Consider the following 15,107-nt stretch of genomic DNA (forward strand, 5'->3'; position numbering starts at 1 on the left):
GAGAAGGCTTATGAATCAAGTCGCTGCTGGCAGAATCTCACAACCTGGTAGGTTTAGAACAGAGTGTGACATTCCCCAAGGTTTTTGTGAAGGGGGTGGTGGAAGATTGGGAAAACGTATAACCTCAGATGATGAGCGCTACAGCTTTGGAGGTATTCAAGAGGAGTCGGAGCAGCCACAGGACGAGGCAGCCTCTTCAGGCTGACGGACTGTGGCATATCCAAGTCCACTAAGTGGCCAAGTTGGGGTCCAAGCTCTGTGCTCTGAACATTTTAACAGCTGGAGTCGGCCCCTCAAGGCAGGCGCTTTGGACCTGGCTGCTATTATAGGGCTGAATTCAGATAGGGATGCTGGGAGGAGACCGAGCGGGCCATGCTCAAGTCCGGAAAGCGGAGGCGCAGCGAGCGAGTCCTGCATCCCGACTACCAGGGGTCATGCTTCTCGGTAAATCTAACTTCCGGGTTCGGTTCCAGGCCTCCAACTTCACTGGTCAACAGATTCCGCCCTCTGTTGGCCCCTGCAGATGCCGTGCGCTGATTGGCCATATTTGAAGCCCGCCCTAGCGTCGAAGGCTTAGGTAACTCGGAGTTCCAACGCTCGCGCCAGCCTAGGGACTCTCGGCTTCCTATTGGACTATAAGTTTCCAATTGGAAGGGTTTTTGAACCGCAGTCTTCGGGTGGCGCTGGCTATTGGCAGGCAAGATGGGGGCGGGGCCTGAGGGATTGCCGGCACCTCCCCAGGGTAAGGTAAGGGACTGGAGAATCCGGCGACCTAGCGGCCTAGCGTCAACCCCGGCTTATCTCCCCGCCCCTGTGGGTGAGCCTGCGCGAGACCCCGGGCCCCCTCCCAGCGTTCGCCCAAGTGCGCTTGCGCAGCAACAGCCGCTTGCCCGTATACCCCTTCCCTTATTCTCCAGCCTTTTCCCTCCCCCTTCCCCGTCCCCTTTCCTGTCCTGCCAACCCGTTCGCCCCTTAGGCCCTTTGCCGGGGTCTCCCTAGTCCCGCTCCTTCCCCCACCCCGTCCCCAACCCCCAGGATCCTGGCGCCTCAGCCTCAAGGCCTGTGCCTCCGCCAGCCGCTATGTGCGTCCTCTCAGAGTCTGTGGGCCTCCCTGCCCTCACTGCCCTCCGTTCCGTCCACACAGGCCCCCACCTCTTTCAGAATGACGCTGGATGTGGGACCGGAGGATGAGCTGCCCGACTGGGCCGCGGCCAAGGAGTTTTACCAGAAGTACGACCCTAAGGACATCATTGGGAGGTAAGGCCACGGCTAGGGAGAAGTCGGTATACACAGTTCTTGCTAAGGCTGGATATTCCTAATCGGGAAAGGTTAGTGGGTAGTGGGGGAACATTTGGTGTCTAGGCTGTTATTCTGGGTTAGCAACCCCCATTCATTCACGAATGTATTCATTTATATGTTCAAACATAGTCGAAGTACCTACTATGGGCCAGACAGAAAGCTAAACAGCGGAGCGTAGGAGAGATGCTTATGCCCTGGAGGTACTCCAAGTGAAGTAACTTAAAGAGACACGTGAACATTCAAAAGTATCAAGCTGTGTAAAAAGTGGTGTGGGGGTCTCAGAAAACCACAGCTTCCCAGAAGAGGTGTTAGGTGGGTCTTGAAAGATGAGTAGGAAGGAGTTCAGCATGCAGAGAATAGAAGGAAGTTCTCACCTATAGAGGCAGTGGCAGATACATTTATTCATCAAAGGTTTCTTAAACGTGTGCAATGTGCTGAGTGCACTGTGCTGGGCACTGGGAATACAAGACCCACAAGGTTTCCCTTCTGGAAATTATATTCTAGTGAGTCAGACAATCAACACGGAAACAAGATAAAGATCAATGTAAGTGCTATAGAGAAAATAAATAGGATGAAGGAACAACAGTAATTAATGAAGCTGAGACTTGAGGATGCGAATGAACAGGGCATGAGCTGAGGCAAGATCTATTCTGAGCAGAGGAAATAGCAAGTACAAAGGGTCATGGTAGGAAAGGGCCTATTCAAGCACTAAGAGTATATATAATGTCTGGAAGTTGAGAAAGGAGGAGGAAATTGGAGAAGGTAAATAAAGGTTAAATTATGTAAGGCCATAAGCCATGATAAGGAATTTAAATGTTAGTGAAATTGATTGTTTCAAACAAAATAGTAACATGATCTGAACTACATTTCTGTGATTTGTGGACTAGGAAGTTAACCTTTCTGTGCCGCAGTTTCTCTCTCTATTGTAATTGGTAATAAAATAGATCCTACTTTGTAGGTTGCTGTGAGGGTGGAAAGAGCTAATATGATATTCATAGAATACTTCCTGGCACATGGTAAGCGCTCAATATAGGTGTGTCATTACCATTAAAAAAAGATCATTCTGGCTCTTACATATAGAATGGATAGGAGCAGGGCAAGAATGGAAGCATAGAGACCAGTTAGGAAGCTACTGATTCATTCAGGCGAGTGATAGTGATGATTTAAGACCAGAGTGGTGGTGGTAGAGAAGGAGAGAAGTGGATAGATTTAAATGATGGTTTGAAGGAGACTTGATACAGTTTCCTGAAGGATTGGATATGAACCATGAGGGAAAGAGAAGAAAACCAAATAACTTCTAAGGTTTGAGTTTGAGCACTTGAGTACCATTTATTGAAATGGAGAAGACTGAGGAGGATCAGATTGTGGGGAGGGCCAAGCAAATCAAGAGTTAGTTCTCTTTTGGAAATGTTAAATTTGAGATATACAACTGGAGTTGTCAGGTGGGTTTGTGAGTCTGGAACTCAAGGGAGAGAGCTGAGCTAGAGCTGTAAATTTGGGAAGTATCAGTATGTATGTAGCAGGTGAGACAATATAAATGGAGAAATGAAAAAGTCTAGGCTCAGGCTCTGGGGCATGTCTTCATTAGGGGTTAGAGAAGGAGAAACCAGCAAGGCAGACTAAAGAGGTGTCATCTGTGGCAGTCCCCACCCCCAAGGAGCTGGAGGACACACCAACATGGGGGAGGGGTGGCGGCTGCTGTTTTAGGGCAGGACTTGGCCTGAGACCAGTGAGTCCTGCCGGCCCCTCTCCCAAGGCCTTTCTCTCTGGCACTGCCTCAGCCAGTTCACAGTTTTGTAAGAAAACCAAAGAGCATGGGGTGCTGCAGTGGGTGGACCCAGAGTTCAAGCATAGATGAAGATCAGACACTGATTTTACACCTGTTAGTGATGATCACTACAGAAAAATGAAGAATTCAGAAACCAACTATAAGCTCAAGATGAGCTACAAAAAACAGAAACAAAAATTTAAAGACTTGGAAAAGAATTCCAGCAACATCAAACCAAGGAGCAGGTTGCTCATAAAACCCAGGACCTCCACCACATCCATAGACAGATAGAGGGCCATCCCCACCGCAACCTCTACTCGCAGGAATTGCTCCTCCTCTCACTTCTTTACTCTCTACTAAATGGCGTATCAGCCCACCACCATCACCTTCGTTCAGGGATCTTCTGCTCCAGGATCACTACCTGCTCTAATTTAGAAAACAAAACAGTAAAAAAATGTATAAACCTGACCCCTCCCCCCAATGAATGAATGAATGAATGAGATGCCATCCGTGAGTTAGAAAGAACACAGGAAGAATGTGCTTCTGGAAGGTTGGCATGATGGACAGAGATGTGTCCGTCAGATTTGTTTACACACCTTTTAGATATCACATGGAAACGTCAAAAAGGCCATTGGAATCGGAATTCTGGAGAGAAATGTAGGCTTGAGACAGTGTAGCAGGAGTCATTTACACATAGTTGGTATTTAAAGCTCCTGGGACTTCATGGAGGTCACCAGGGGAGAGTATTGGGGAGAGCTAGGGTTCAAGTGCTGAGCAGCAGGGTTTTAGTACCAGGTAAGGTAGGATTCACAGAAGCTAGGATAAATCCTTAGGGAAGGGCAGTGGTTCTACTGCCAAGGGACACAGAAAGACCAGTTTTGGAAAAGGCAGATCAGAGGGTAGGGTCCTTATCATCTCATTCCAAGATTACTGTGATAGCAGTATCCCTTGTCTCCTTGGTCTATCTTTTCTTTTTTGTTTTTTTTCTGCATAGTAAATTACCTGCACACTCACTAATTTACTTTTCCCAGAGTACCAGTCTCTTCTTGTATAAAGGCCAGAAGCTTTTGAAGAGTTTGGCACTTCCTGGAAAGTGGTGATAAGTTATAAATCACTAAAACAAGGATTGAATAGCAGAGTTATAGCTATAAAGATGAGGCTGAAACGACAGACTGTTTGGTGAAGGCCCTGAATGAAAGGTGAAGGAATTGGGATTCGATTTTTGATCTTGTAGGTTATTAGGGAGGCAATATGGAAAAAAAAAATTATGAATGCATTCCACAGTTGACTATAGGGGTGAAAGTATTAGTAGTTATCATTTTAAAAAAGGATGGTTGCTCTAGGCGTTCTGCTGAGGAATGAGGGAACACTTAGAGAATTTAAGCTGGGAAGTATTTAAGCAGTGAATGACATGATTGGCACTGTTTCAAGAAGCTAATTCTAAAACCAGTGTAGCAGATGGTTTGCAGTGGCTGTGATAAGCAGCAGGGAGATCAGTTAGAAGGCTGCTGTGGTTGTGGAGGTGGAATACTAGGGAACAGATTCGAGAGATCCATAGAGTGGACTGGACTTGTTGAATGTGATAGATTATAAGGAGAGGAAGAAGCCAAGAATGGTTTCAAGATTTCTGGTTTGGAAGTCTGTTTGAATGGCATTGCCATTAATTGAGATCAGGAATGTGGGTTGAGGAGCTAGTTTCAGGGGAGGATGAGGTGTTCAGTAGTGCCAATGAGTGTGAGATGCCTAGGACCATCAGGAAGTGGTCTTCAGTAAGACATGTTGGCGTAACATCTGGGCATGAAGGTTGAAGTCATGGAGGTCAATAAGATAACTGAGGAAGAGTATATTATATATAGCCTGAGAACAGGGGGAAGGATGGGATCTTGGAGAAATCTTAACGTTTGAAGGTGGAGGGTGGTTGAGAACAAGGTACTGGGGTGTAACAGTAGAAGGAATTTGGACTTTGAGTCTGAAGACCTGGATTTTCCATATAAACAGTTGTGATAAGAAGGCTTAAGAGTGAATGCTTTTTCAGGTAAAATGCTGTCTGATGCCAGAGAAGGGAGTGGTCCCTTCCTGCTGGAGACTTACCAAAGAATCGGAAGAAGTAGCATTTACTTCAGGCCTTAAAGCAGAGATTCTTAGCTGGATGGCTTCAGGTGGTCTTTGAATCCCCTGAAATTGTGAAAATGTATGTATGTGGCAGAGGTCTCAAGCTTGCAACAGATTCTCAGGTTCATTAAAAGATGAGTAATAATTAGACTAGGGCCTCAAACTCATAACGTTAGTGGTTGGGGAGGAAATTAAAACTGTGAAGTGGCTAAGAGTAAGACAGTAGGAAGTGGTGAACATTGTGGCAGCTAGAGGGTTCTTGTCCTTGTGAATTCAGCTTTGAAAAGAACATTGCACTGACCAAAATATAATCTATCCGTGGGTTGTGTTTGGTCATAGGGTCAATAGTTTGAATCTCTTGGTTGAACTAGAGATATAGGTGATAGGCATTGTAAGCAAAGGAAGCTGTGTAAGGGCAAGGAGGCCATGAGAGCACAGTAGTAAAGTTATGTGAAGGGCAGCTAGGGAACCAGCATGCGAAATGTAGTGTGAGGTAAGATCCTGGAAAGATTTGTATCTTAGCCTGAGGTACTCGTAGGGATATATGGAGTTGGTGACAGAACCCAAGCAAGAAAATTTATCTACGACTTTCTCTTTACAATGGGCTTTCCTGTCTCTACCTCATTAATCCTTTCAAAATGTTGTTGGCTACATTTCAGAGATGGCTAAGCAGAAGCCCAGTATTTATTTGGAGCCTCCTATGCTTGAGGTAATGTAGGGGAACTTTGGGATTTGGATGAGGTAATCAGGGAAGTGTGAGTAAAATTTGGAGGGAGGCATAGATCATTTCTTCCTACTTTCTTCTTGTGGGGTTTCGGGGCAAAGAGCAACTTCTGTGGCTCAGTGTGAAAAGGGCTTGTTGAAGTTTAATGATGGAGGTTGTGGCAGAGTTTAGGACCCCTGCCCGTCTTCCCTGTGAGCTTTGTACTGGGTACTCAGGTTGGTTGCTGAAGCTACTGTGAAGCTGCTGTAGGCCAGGATGAGCTCCTTAGCAGATTGCCTTGTCCAGGTGGGTCTTCAGAGTCTAGCGCAGTGTATTTGAGGATACTGAGGCTCCACTCTGCGTGGAAATGAGAGAACAGGAGGCCCTGACCCATGCATTGTCTGACTCTGGCAGAGGAGTGAGCTCTGTGGTCCGCCGTTGTGTTCATCGAGCTACTGGCCATGAGTTTGCGGTAAAGATCATGGAGGTGACAACTGAGCGACTAAGTCCTGAGCAGCTGGAGGAGGTGCGAGAAGCCACGCGGCGAGAGACTCACATCCTTCGCCAGGTCGCTGGCCACCCCCACATCAGTGAGGCTGCATTCCTTGCTCCTGTTAGCTGACAATCAACTCCTGCTGGCCCAGCCCACCACCCACTCCCCCCCCCACACACACCCCCAACAATGCCTCTCTACCCCTCTGTTCCCTTCCTCCTGGCTCTGCTCCACCTCAAAGTGTGGCTAGCCTTTGGGTCCCTACTGCCTCCTTTGGTTCTCCTTCCTTCCCAGTAACAGCCCACTGCTGCCTCAGGGTGGAAAGCCCCTTTAATATGTATCTGCTCCTTTGCATCTCTGTCTCTCTGCCTTTCTGCCTCTTTCCCCAGTCACTCTCATCGATTCCTACGAGTCTTCTAGCTTCATGTTCCTGGTGTTTGACCTGTGAGTATCTCCCTTCCCCGATCTGAGAAGCCTCCTCTTCCCCTCCATGCATGGCCTCAGCCTTATAGCACAGTGGGCTGAAGCCTACCCTGTTCACATTTTCCTCTGCTCCAGCTAGGGCCTACATGCCCTTTCCTGGGTGCCTTGATTGAGGCAAGTTCTTCAAGAGTAATAGTGATCAGTCAAATACAAAGGGTCTTTATGACCCAAGGGGTCCTATCCTGGTCCTTCATGGCAGAGGGTTAGCAGGGAAGAAAGGGCTGATTTAGAGGAGTGTCATGTAGCAGCTAACCACTTATAAAACAGATTCTCACTCACTATTCTCATTGTTTAATACCCTATAATAGTGTCTATCTCTGCCCATCAATTTTTTTTCTGGTCAGCCTGAATCTGAATGTCAAATGTTATACAATATAATACAAACCAGTTACAAAGTTACTTCAAAAGAATGATTTGACTACCAAATATTTAAGAGGGGCCCTTGGAAAAATCTCACAGCCTTCATACAGAAATGACCCTCTGCAAAAGTCTGAAGGGAGATAGAAAGTGTCTTTTACCATCATGTAATTTTGCAGAACAATGATACTCCCCCAAATACCTGATGTGTTCTTCATATTTAAGGATTGATGCAGAGTTGCAATTATCTCAATTTTTAAAGAGAAGACAAAATTCAAAATGAGGTCCTATTCAATGTTTTTGCCACTATTAACTGTGAAATTTTGGTCGGTGTTATAGATTCACTTTACAAGGCCTTTTCTGGGTATCAGATAACAAGGGCCTCCTTTAAATTATTGGCACAAGGCACTTATTCTTGCTAAAAAAGCCCCCTCATGACACAGTGAAGATATTTCAACTGCCAACCCCTGGGCCAAACTGTCCCCGGCATTCAACTCATTCTTGAAGTGTTCCGTCTTGAGACCCTTTAGTTTGTCTACAGAAGAATCTCTCTTTACTGGCCTCTTCTGTAGTATTTTCTGTGCGCACCGGCTTATTTTCTCAATTTCCACTGTGAGGGGCACCTACCTGCCAACCATTCCTATCCCTTAGGATGCGGAAGGGAGAGCTGTTTGACTATCTCACAGAGAAGGTGGCCCTCTCAGAAAAGGAAACCAGGTAAAGGCTGAGCCTGCAGCCCCTAGGGTGAGCAGGGAATGGGGTGGGGCAGGGAGAAGCAGAGAAGACTGCACCTCCCCCAGGTCCATCATGAGGTCTCTGCTGGAAGCGGTGAGCTTTCTCCATGCCAACAACATTGTACACCGAGACCTGAAGCCTGAGAATATTCTCCTAGATGACAATATGCAGATCCGACTTTCAGATTTTGGGTTCTCCTGCCACTTGGAACCTGGCAAGAAGCTTCGAGGTGAGGGGACCTGGTGCCCTAAGAGGTTTAAAAGGGAAGGAGACCCAGACCTGAGGCTGGTTGGCTAGATCTGAGAACTGAGTCCCAGGTACCAAGGAAAGAGAAGTCAGCACTTGCTAAGCACCCTCTGGGTACAAAGCCTGTGTGCAACTCAGAGTGGGTTTCCTGACCTGGGGGGGATGGAGACAGATAAGTGAGCAGATTAGTGACACCCAGCAGGGGCTAGGGGCCATGCTGGGGAACACCTGATTTAGCTGGAGGGACCCCCAGAGCAGGGGGCTCCAGAGCTGTGCCTTGGGAGGCTGGGTTTACTCCAGGAGGAAAGAGGGAGAGGGGAATAGCAGGGCTCAGATGCACACCTGGGGTCTGCACACACAGCACCACAGTGTGTGGTCTAGGTTCTACGAGGAGTCTGATGTGGCCAGACAGTACTACTCACCTGGTGCACCGGGACTCAGGGAGTAAAGAACTAAATGTTAATTCATTTGTTGTGACAAATATTTCTGGTGCAAATGGAAAACTAAACCAAGTTCATCTGTGGGATTCCTCAGAGCTTTTAATACGCTATTTTCTCTCAGTGGCTTTGCACCAGATTTAATAGTATTTATTGGACACTTACTGTGAGCTAGGCACCACGCTGAGTCTTCACAGGGTTTATTTTTCTAGATCCTCTCAACTCTGTGTGATAGTATTTGTATCTACATTTTATAGATGTGTTGTAACTTGCCCAAGATCATGTAGCTGAGACTTGAACTTGGGCAGTCTGACTCCAGAGCTCATACTGATTAAGATCTGTGGACTTAACACATCTTACAGATACTGCGCTTTGTTTCCTTTGGGCTTCTACATACACTTTTCCCCATTTGGAATTACCTTTGTCCCTGCCCATTCTACCCTCTCCCTTAGCTTCGGTAATTCAGGCTTCACTTTAAAGCTCTAGGTCAGGTTAGAGCTCCTTTTTTTAGTTCTTTACTCCCTTCATTCACAGATCTTACTCCATTAGTTTCTCTTTTGCTTTCTGGCACAGTCTGGTAAGGGCTAATTTATCTAATTTATCACTGTCTTATATGGTGCTTGGTACATAGTAGGCAACAAATATTTGGTGTAGGAATGAATTTCCCAAGAGAGTCATTTTCAGTTTAGGCCTAGTAAGATCTCCTGAAACTGTGCCATGGAATAGTTTGGAAATTTCTGGGAATTGGTGCCTGAGGTGGTAGAAGAAATGAACAATATAGGCTTCAATCAAGTCATGGAGGCCTCTGTGCTGTAGTAGACTTGACCCTGAGGGCATAATGGGGAACCAAGGAAGAGTTTTAAACAAGGGACTTACCTAGTATGTTTCGGAAGAAATCCCATACTCCTACTCATTCCCCTTGGTTTGAATGGTGTTTCTGCTAACCAGTTTAGAAATTTTAGGAGTAGGAAGGAATGCAGAAAAGATTTGTTTTCCATGTGTTATATATGTAAAAATGTGGTAACATGTTTTGTGAGGAGTGGGTAGGTTGGCTTGGCTAGAGGGTTGGAGGCGGCAAGTGATACAGTTGGGGAGGACCTTGAAGTCAATCCAAAAATCAGGTTTTCCCAAGAAGGCCATCAGGAGCCTTAGCAGATATTTTGAGTTGTTCAGTACGGTCAGGATCTAGTATTGAGACTCGGCAGTGGACTGGTTGGCATCCCGTCAATCTCAGCCCTCTCTCTCCAGAGTTGTGTGGGACCCCAGGGTATCTAGCACCAGAGATCCTTAAATGCTCCATGGATGAAACCCACCCAGGCTACAGCAAGGAGGTCGATCTGTGAGTTTCTGGTCTCCCCTGCCTTCCTCTGTGTAGTGTCATTTGCCCAGTACCTAGTCCTGCCTGACTTTGGTCTCTTTCCCAGCTGGGCCTGTGGGGTCATCTTGTTCACACTCCTGGCTGGCTCACCACCATTCTGGCATCGGCGCCAGATCCTGATGTTACGCATGATCATGGAGGGCCAGTACCAGTTTAGTTCACCTGAGTGGGATGATCGTTCAAACACTGTCAAAGACCTGGTGAGTTGGGGCCATGAGGGAGCAAGGAGGGAGAACCAGGAGCTTCCCCTCATGTTCTGGGGTTACCCTAGATCTCGAGACTGCTGCAGGTGGACCCTGAGGAGCGCCTGACAGCTGAGCAAGCCCTACAGCACCCCTTCTTTGAGCGTTGTGAAGGCAGCCAGTCCTGGAAGCTCACCCCCCGACAGCGGTTCCGGGTAAGCCTGAGAGTGTCAGGGTCTGGGCCTGATCTTCTGTCCCATGATCTTTCTCCTATGGCAGATGCTACACTGGAGTTCACACTTCTCCCCTTCCCAGGTGGCAGTGTGGACAGTGTTGGCTGCTGGACGAGTGGCCTTAAGTACCCACCGTGTACGGCCACTGACCAAGAGTGCACTGTTGAGGGACCCTTATGCATTGCGGCCAGTGCGGCGCCTCATTGACAACTGTGCCTTCCGGCTCTATGGGCACTGGGTGAAGAAGGGTGAGCAGCAGAACCGGGCAGCTCTCTTCCAGCACCGGCCTCCTGGGCCTTTTCCCATCATGGGCCCTGAAGAGGAGGGGGACTCGGCTGCTATCATCGAGGATGAGGCCATGCTGGTGCTGGGATAGCACCTCAGGCCTGGGGAATCTCAGAAAGCAGGACTCTCCAAAAGGACGATTTTTATCATTCCAGCCACTCTGGGCTCTGGCCTCAGGCCCACCTGCCTGGTCAGGCCCACCATTGATCATACTATCATGAAGACCAGCCCTGTACACCTGCCCCCACTGGCCAGGACTTTGAGAGCAGAGCTGAGGTGGAAGGGAGCCACTCAGAATGCCATACCTGGCCTTGTTAGTGCTGCCTGTGCTATGTATGCAATAAAATCTGTTACATGTCAGGGGGAGCCAGTGCCCTATGTCTGGTGTCTGGCTTTGGCAGGGAAACCCAGAAAGGTGCTCGGAAGGGCAGGGGGTGAGGGGGCGGGGACGGGGCCACTCTAGCCCAGGCCTTTATTGGAAAAAATGCTGGGGGTCACTTGGTCTTGTTCTTGCCTTTGCCTGGAGGTAGCTGGAAGGGTTGCTCTAGTGAGGTCAATTTGCTGTTGAGCCTCTCCTCACTAGCCTTGAATCGCTCCTCCACCAGCTGTTGGAGCTGCCCCAGCTCCTTGTTCAGCTGGGTCTTGATATAGGCTCGAAGGATGGAGACCTGGCCTGCAGGGGCAGGAAAGAAAGGGTAGGTCAGGAGAGATGCTACCTGGTGCTGAAGAATTGCCCCTAGCTGAGCAAATATAACTTTCAAGGTACCCCTGGGGATTACACAGGTGACAGTGTTGCTTCAATTCAGGAAATGTCAGCCAGCCCTTCTGTGAGCAGAATGGCTATGCCAGACTTTCTGGATTACTGCCTAGTAGCTCTGTGACCTTAGGCTGGTGATTTAACCTTTCTGTGCCTTAGTTTCCTCCTGTGTAAGATATGGATAGTGATGGCAGCTAGCATCTAGGATTGAGGGAGGATTAAATGGATTAATATATATAAAATACTTAAAACAAATTTTGCCTGGCACATAGTATTGCCAAATAATGTGCTAGTTATTACTGTCATATAATAATCCTATTACTATTTTATAATCATCCTTTTCTGGAGTTCTTGCTTCATGCTGAGCAGCTCTGCTTTTATGTCTTTGTCATCTTGGACTTCTGCATAAGGAATCATTTGAAGAAAGGACACCATGACTGAAACAAGAAGTCTTACATTCTAATGTGACCTAAACCCTTCAGTTTACACCTGCCTAAAGTCACAGGGAACCCGGACGCTGACCCCTCCAAGTCCTCACTTGGCTCTTGTTCTGCCTCGACCACTGTTTCCAGTTCCTCCTCCTGTGGTGTGACTGCCTGCTCTTCCACCTCCTTGCTGCCTTCTTTCTCTGCAAGCCAGAAGCAGGAAGAAACTTCAGCCCCAGGCCCAGGCCCAGGCCCAGCCCTGGCTTTCTCCCTTACCTGTCTCATCCTCTGGCCAGAGCTTGTGTTGCTGTAGCCCTATATAAGTCAAAGATAGATCCAGCCGGACCTGGGAAGAGGAAGAGGGCAGCTGAAAGGAGGGCACCTACATTGAGGGGATGAGGGAGATGAAAGATGGTCTCTTATAGTCCATGGTGCAGTACCTGGGGTGTGAAGACATATTTGTAGAGTTTGAAGTGGCGGAAGTAAGTGTTGACCACATAATCTGCCAGAGCCAGCAGCTGTTCTTCCTTAAAGAGGTCGATACTAAAGGGGGGCCGCTGTGGGAGTGATTGGAAGTTAGAAGACACCACCTCCTGAAGCCCTGGCCTTTTCTCCAAGTGTCCAGCAGTTCAGGGTAAGGGAGGGCCTTCAGAGGAAGATGAGGGTGATGAGTGTGAGAGAGGGCAGAAGATTGGGCTAGCCTTAATCTGAGGAGAGTGAAGATCTAGTTCAGGGGAACTGACCCTGACTCCATGGCAAAAAAGAACACTGGTGAAGTAGCGGTAACATTCCTCCACGTTGCCCAAGGGGGTTGCTGGGAAGAAAAGCAAGATGTGACAGTGAGTAACCTCTGATAATCATTCATTTCACTCAACAGCTACTTATTTAGCATGAGCTTTAGAAGTGGCCAGATGTAGGTTTATGTATTGGCTTCTTACCATTAATTCACTCAACAAATATGGAGTACCTACTATGACTGTTTGGGGCACTAAACAAGAAAGGTATAATCCTGCCTATAAGAGGTTTATATTCTAGTGGAAATGACATACAGTAAACCAAGAAATACATAATTTCATCTCTTGTAAACATTCTGAAGAAAACCAGTTCTAAGAACAAAGGAGGAACAGCATGAGCTATTTTATTGAGCACTGCATGTTTACATAAGTTACATATACTTCTCAGAAAAGTCTCATAAAGTTAGTGTATGCTTTTTATAGATAAAGAAATGGATGATTTCAAAGATGAAATAACTTGTATTAATACTGCTCAAAATGACAGGACAGAACCCTTACTTCTACTTCCATAGTCACTTGTGCTATCTAGCCTCCTCCTCCCTTGGGCTCAAACCTTCCATTAGCCTCCTCCTCTCACCAACACAGGCCTTGTGAAGATCTTGGAGCAGGGCACAAGCCGCTGATGTCTGCTCCAGTGAGAAGCCCTGCTGACGGCAAAAGATGAGTGCATGGGAGAAGAGGTCCAGGGTAATGGCATCCCGCAGGCTCAGCTCAGGACAGCCTAGCCCCAACAGCTCGGCCAGCACCCTTGGGAAGGAGAGAGGATGGAGTGAGTGACAATGGGCGCCTCCCTTCACTACTCTGCACTAGTACAGGACATGCTTTGGAGCCAAGCATTCCTCATGTCTTCTCAGCCCACCCTCAACCTCTCTTATAAGCTAACTCTTCCCTTCCCTGCTCCCCACGCCCCATACTCCCTCATCTCCTCAACGTTGGCCGTCTTCTCCAGCCTGTGCATGGAATGGATGTCCAGGTACTTCCTGTCATAGGAAAAGGAGAAAAGGTGTTGGTATCCCTTATGCATTAGTCACATGGCAGGGCTAGGGCTAGGGCACTTAACTGGGAACCAGGAGACCTGAGATTGAGGTGCAGCCCCTTCACTAATACTTCCTTCTCTGAGCATCACTTTTTCCATCTGTAAACACCAGGTATGATATGACCTAAATGAACTCTTGTTCGTTACAAAGCCCAGGGTTAGGGAACTTGAGCTCTTGTCTCTGCTGTCACTCCCTTGCTGTCTGACCTTCATTAAGTCCTCTCATGGGCCTCATTGTCCCAGTTTGTACAATGCTCCACAGCAGCTGTGATATTCCATTTGCATCTTCAGTCTTTGGCACCCTTCTTCCCACACTCTCTCTTTGGACTGGGGAGGCAGGAGTGCAGCCTTCTAGTCACCTTGGGTAACTGCATCTCGGCCTCAGTCTCATTTATGAAGTGGGGATGCTCTGGCTCTTTGACAGGACAGTTAGGGAGGCACTAAAGGAGTAATGGCAAGAGTGAAGTATAACTTTTCCCCAAGGCTTTTCACACTCACCACATGCAGATCCGAGGCTGGGGCAGCGGAGGCTGCAGAGAGAAAGCGTATTGGACCAGGGCCCTAGTCCCTGGCCCGTCACAAATCTCCAGCGGGTCTGAGAACTCGCTAACTTGCCTTCTCATCTTAAGGACTATGAACGAGGAACGCCGGCGGGTTGGGCTTCATCAGGCCCTAAGTACTATACTATTAATGAGCATATTAACAATCGGGGTCACAAACCCGCCTCTTCACCAAGGCAGCCCAGAAGACATCTTAAACATTAGTAAACATAACGACGAATGGCGCCCTGCCGGAGAACCCTTTTATAAACATTCATGAGCGGACCACTCTGTCCCGCCCTCACCGGGAACAAGTTGGCTGCAGGATCTTCATCTACTTCCACTGAGACCGCAGTCTCCGAATGGGTCCGCAAACCTGTTCTCATACATGTAGCCGATTCATCCATTGAGCTGAGGTCCTCCTCGGGTTCCCGCCGCAGTTCGCAGAGCTGTTCAAGCTCCGACGGCGTCCTCAGTCTCTGGCTGGACTTATGGTGGCTCATCTCCACTCCTCCGTACTGCGGCCTCTATCCCGCTTCTGTTCTGGGACAACCGGTTCTCAGGCAGAATTTCCAAAGCCTGACCCTCTATCCACGCTTCAGCCAACCTACGCAGCTGAGAGGCCGGGCGCAGCCAATCCGCTGGGGCTGTCTCCTTAGGTCTCAACCGTGACAGTTGCTAAGGCTCGGGGAAGGAAAGAGAAAGTGTAACACTCTCGCCAATAAGTGAGAAGAGAATGCGCATGCCTAGTAAATTGTAAACCGCGCCCCTGTGCCTGTCTTCAAAGTTGCTAATAGGGGGCAGGCGATGTCATTAGGGGTGGGCACTGGGCGTGTGGTTGTCAG

The 15,107-nt window shown here is 48.1% G+C and overlaps 2 protein-coding genes across 9 annotated transcripts; one reads left to right on the top strand and one right to left on the bottom strand.

The window, feature by feature from the left end:
* Window positions 1–558: 558 nt before the first annotated feature.
* Window positions 559–11,077, top strand: PHKG2 (phosphorylase kinase catalytic subunit gamma 2). 4 transcript variants are annotated; one of them, XM_016132842.2, is made up of 10 exons: window positions 559–577; window positions 1,145–1,257; window positions 6,297–6,472; window positions 6,765–6,819; window positions 7,867–7,932; window positions 8,016–8,179; window positions 9,882–9,972; window positions 10,058–10,211; window positions 10,283–10,408; window positions 10,509–11,077. In XM_016132842.2, the coding sequence occupies exons 2-10, from the start codon at window positions 1,163–1,165 to the stop codon at window positions 10,800–10,802; spliced, it is 1,221 nt and encodes a 406-aa protein (XP_015988328.1). In that variant the 5' UTR covers window positions 559–577; window positions 1,145–1,162; the 3' UTR covers window positions 10,803–11,077. The 4 variants fall into 4 exon arrangements, with proteins under 4 accessions (XP_015988328.1, XP_015988326.1, XP_015988327.1 ...); XM_016132840.2 differs by lacking the exon at window positions 559–577 and adding an exon at window positions 639–747; XM_016132841.2 differs by lacking the exon at window positions 559–577 and adding an exon at window positions 718–817.
* Window positions 11,078–11,146: 69 nt separating this feature from the next.
* CCDC189 (coiled-coil domain containing 189) lies at window positions 11,147–14,966 on the bottom strand. Of its 5 annotated transcripts, none has more exons than XM_036225963.1 (9): window positions 14,651–14,956; window positions 14,222–14,253; window positions 13,602–13,667; window positions 13,265–13,434; window positions 12,637–12,707; window positions 12,334–12,450; window positions 12,170–12,239; window positions 12,007–12,096; window positions 11,147–11,384 (listed from the first exon to the last, which is right to left on the bottom strand). In XM_036225963.1, exons 1-9 carry the CDS (start codon window positions 14,663–14,665, stop codon window positions 11,206–11,208), a joined length of 810 nt encoding a protein of 269 aa, XP_036081856.1. In that variant the 5' UTR covers window positions 14,666–14,956; the 3' UTR covers window positions 11,147–11,205. The 5 variants fall into 5 exon arrangements, 4 of the variants coding, with proteins under 4 accessions (XP_036081856.1, XP_015988330.1, XP_015988331.1 ...); XM_016132844.2 differs by having other exon boundaries at window positions 14,568–14,953; XM_016132845.2 differs by having other exon boundaries at window positions 13,602–14,253; window positions 14,639–14,753.
* Window positions 14,967–15,107: the final 141 nt, after the last annotated feature.

This window comes from Rousettus aegyptiacus, unplaced genomic scaffold (assembly GCF_014176215.1).
Source record: "Rousettus aegyptiacus isolate mRouAeg1 unplaced genomic scaffold, mRouAeg1.p scaffold_m13_p_8, whole genome shotgun sequence".
NCBI classification, from domain to species: Eukaryota; Metazoa; Chordata; class Mammalia; order Chiroptera; family Pteropodidae; genus Rousettus; species Rousettus aegyptiacus.

Bases quoted from the DNA above. Each gene is read 5' to 3' on its own strand.
- PHKG2 (XM_016132840.2), top strand. From the start codon at position 703: ATGGGGGCGGGGCCTGAGGGATTGCCGGCACCTCCCCAGGGTAAG. The intron at 7,933-8,015 runs GTAAAGGCTGAG...CACCTCCCCCAG, and splicing joins CTCTCAGAAAAGGAAACCAG to GTCCATCATGAGGTCTCTGC. The intron at 9,973-10,057 runs GTGAGTTTCTGG...TCTCTTTCCCAG, and splicing joins TACAGCAAGGAGGTCGATCT to CTGGGCCTGTGGGGTCATCT.
- CCDC189 (XM_016132844.2), bottom strand. From the start codon at position 14,765: ATGAGCCACCATAAGTCCAGCCAGAGACTGAGGACGCCGTCGGAGCTT. The intron at 13,435-13,601 runs GTATGGGGCGTG...CTCCTTCCCAAG, and splicing joins AACGTTGAGGAGATGAGGGA to GGTGCTGGCCGAGCTGTTGG. The intron at 12,240-12,333 runs GTACTGCACCAT...TCCTCTTCCCAG, and splicing joins AATATGTCTTCACACCCCAG to GTCCGGCTGGATCTATCTTT.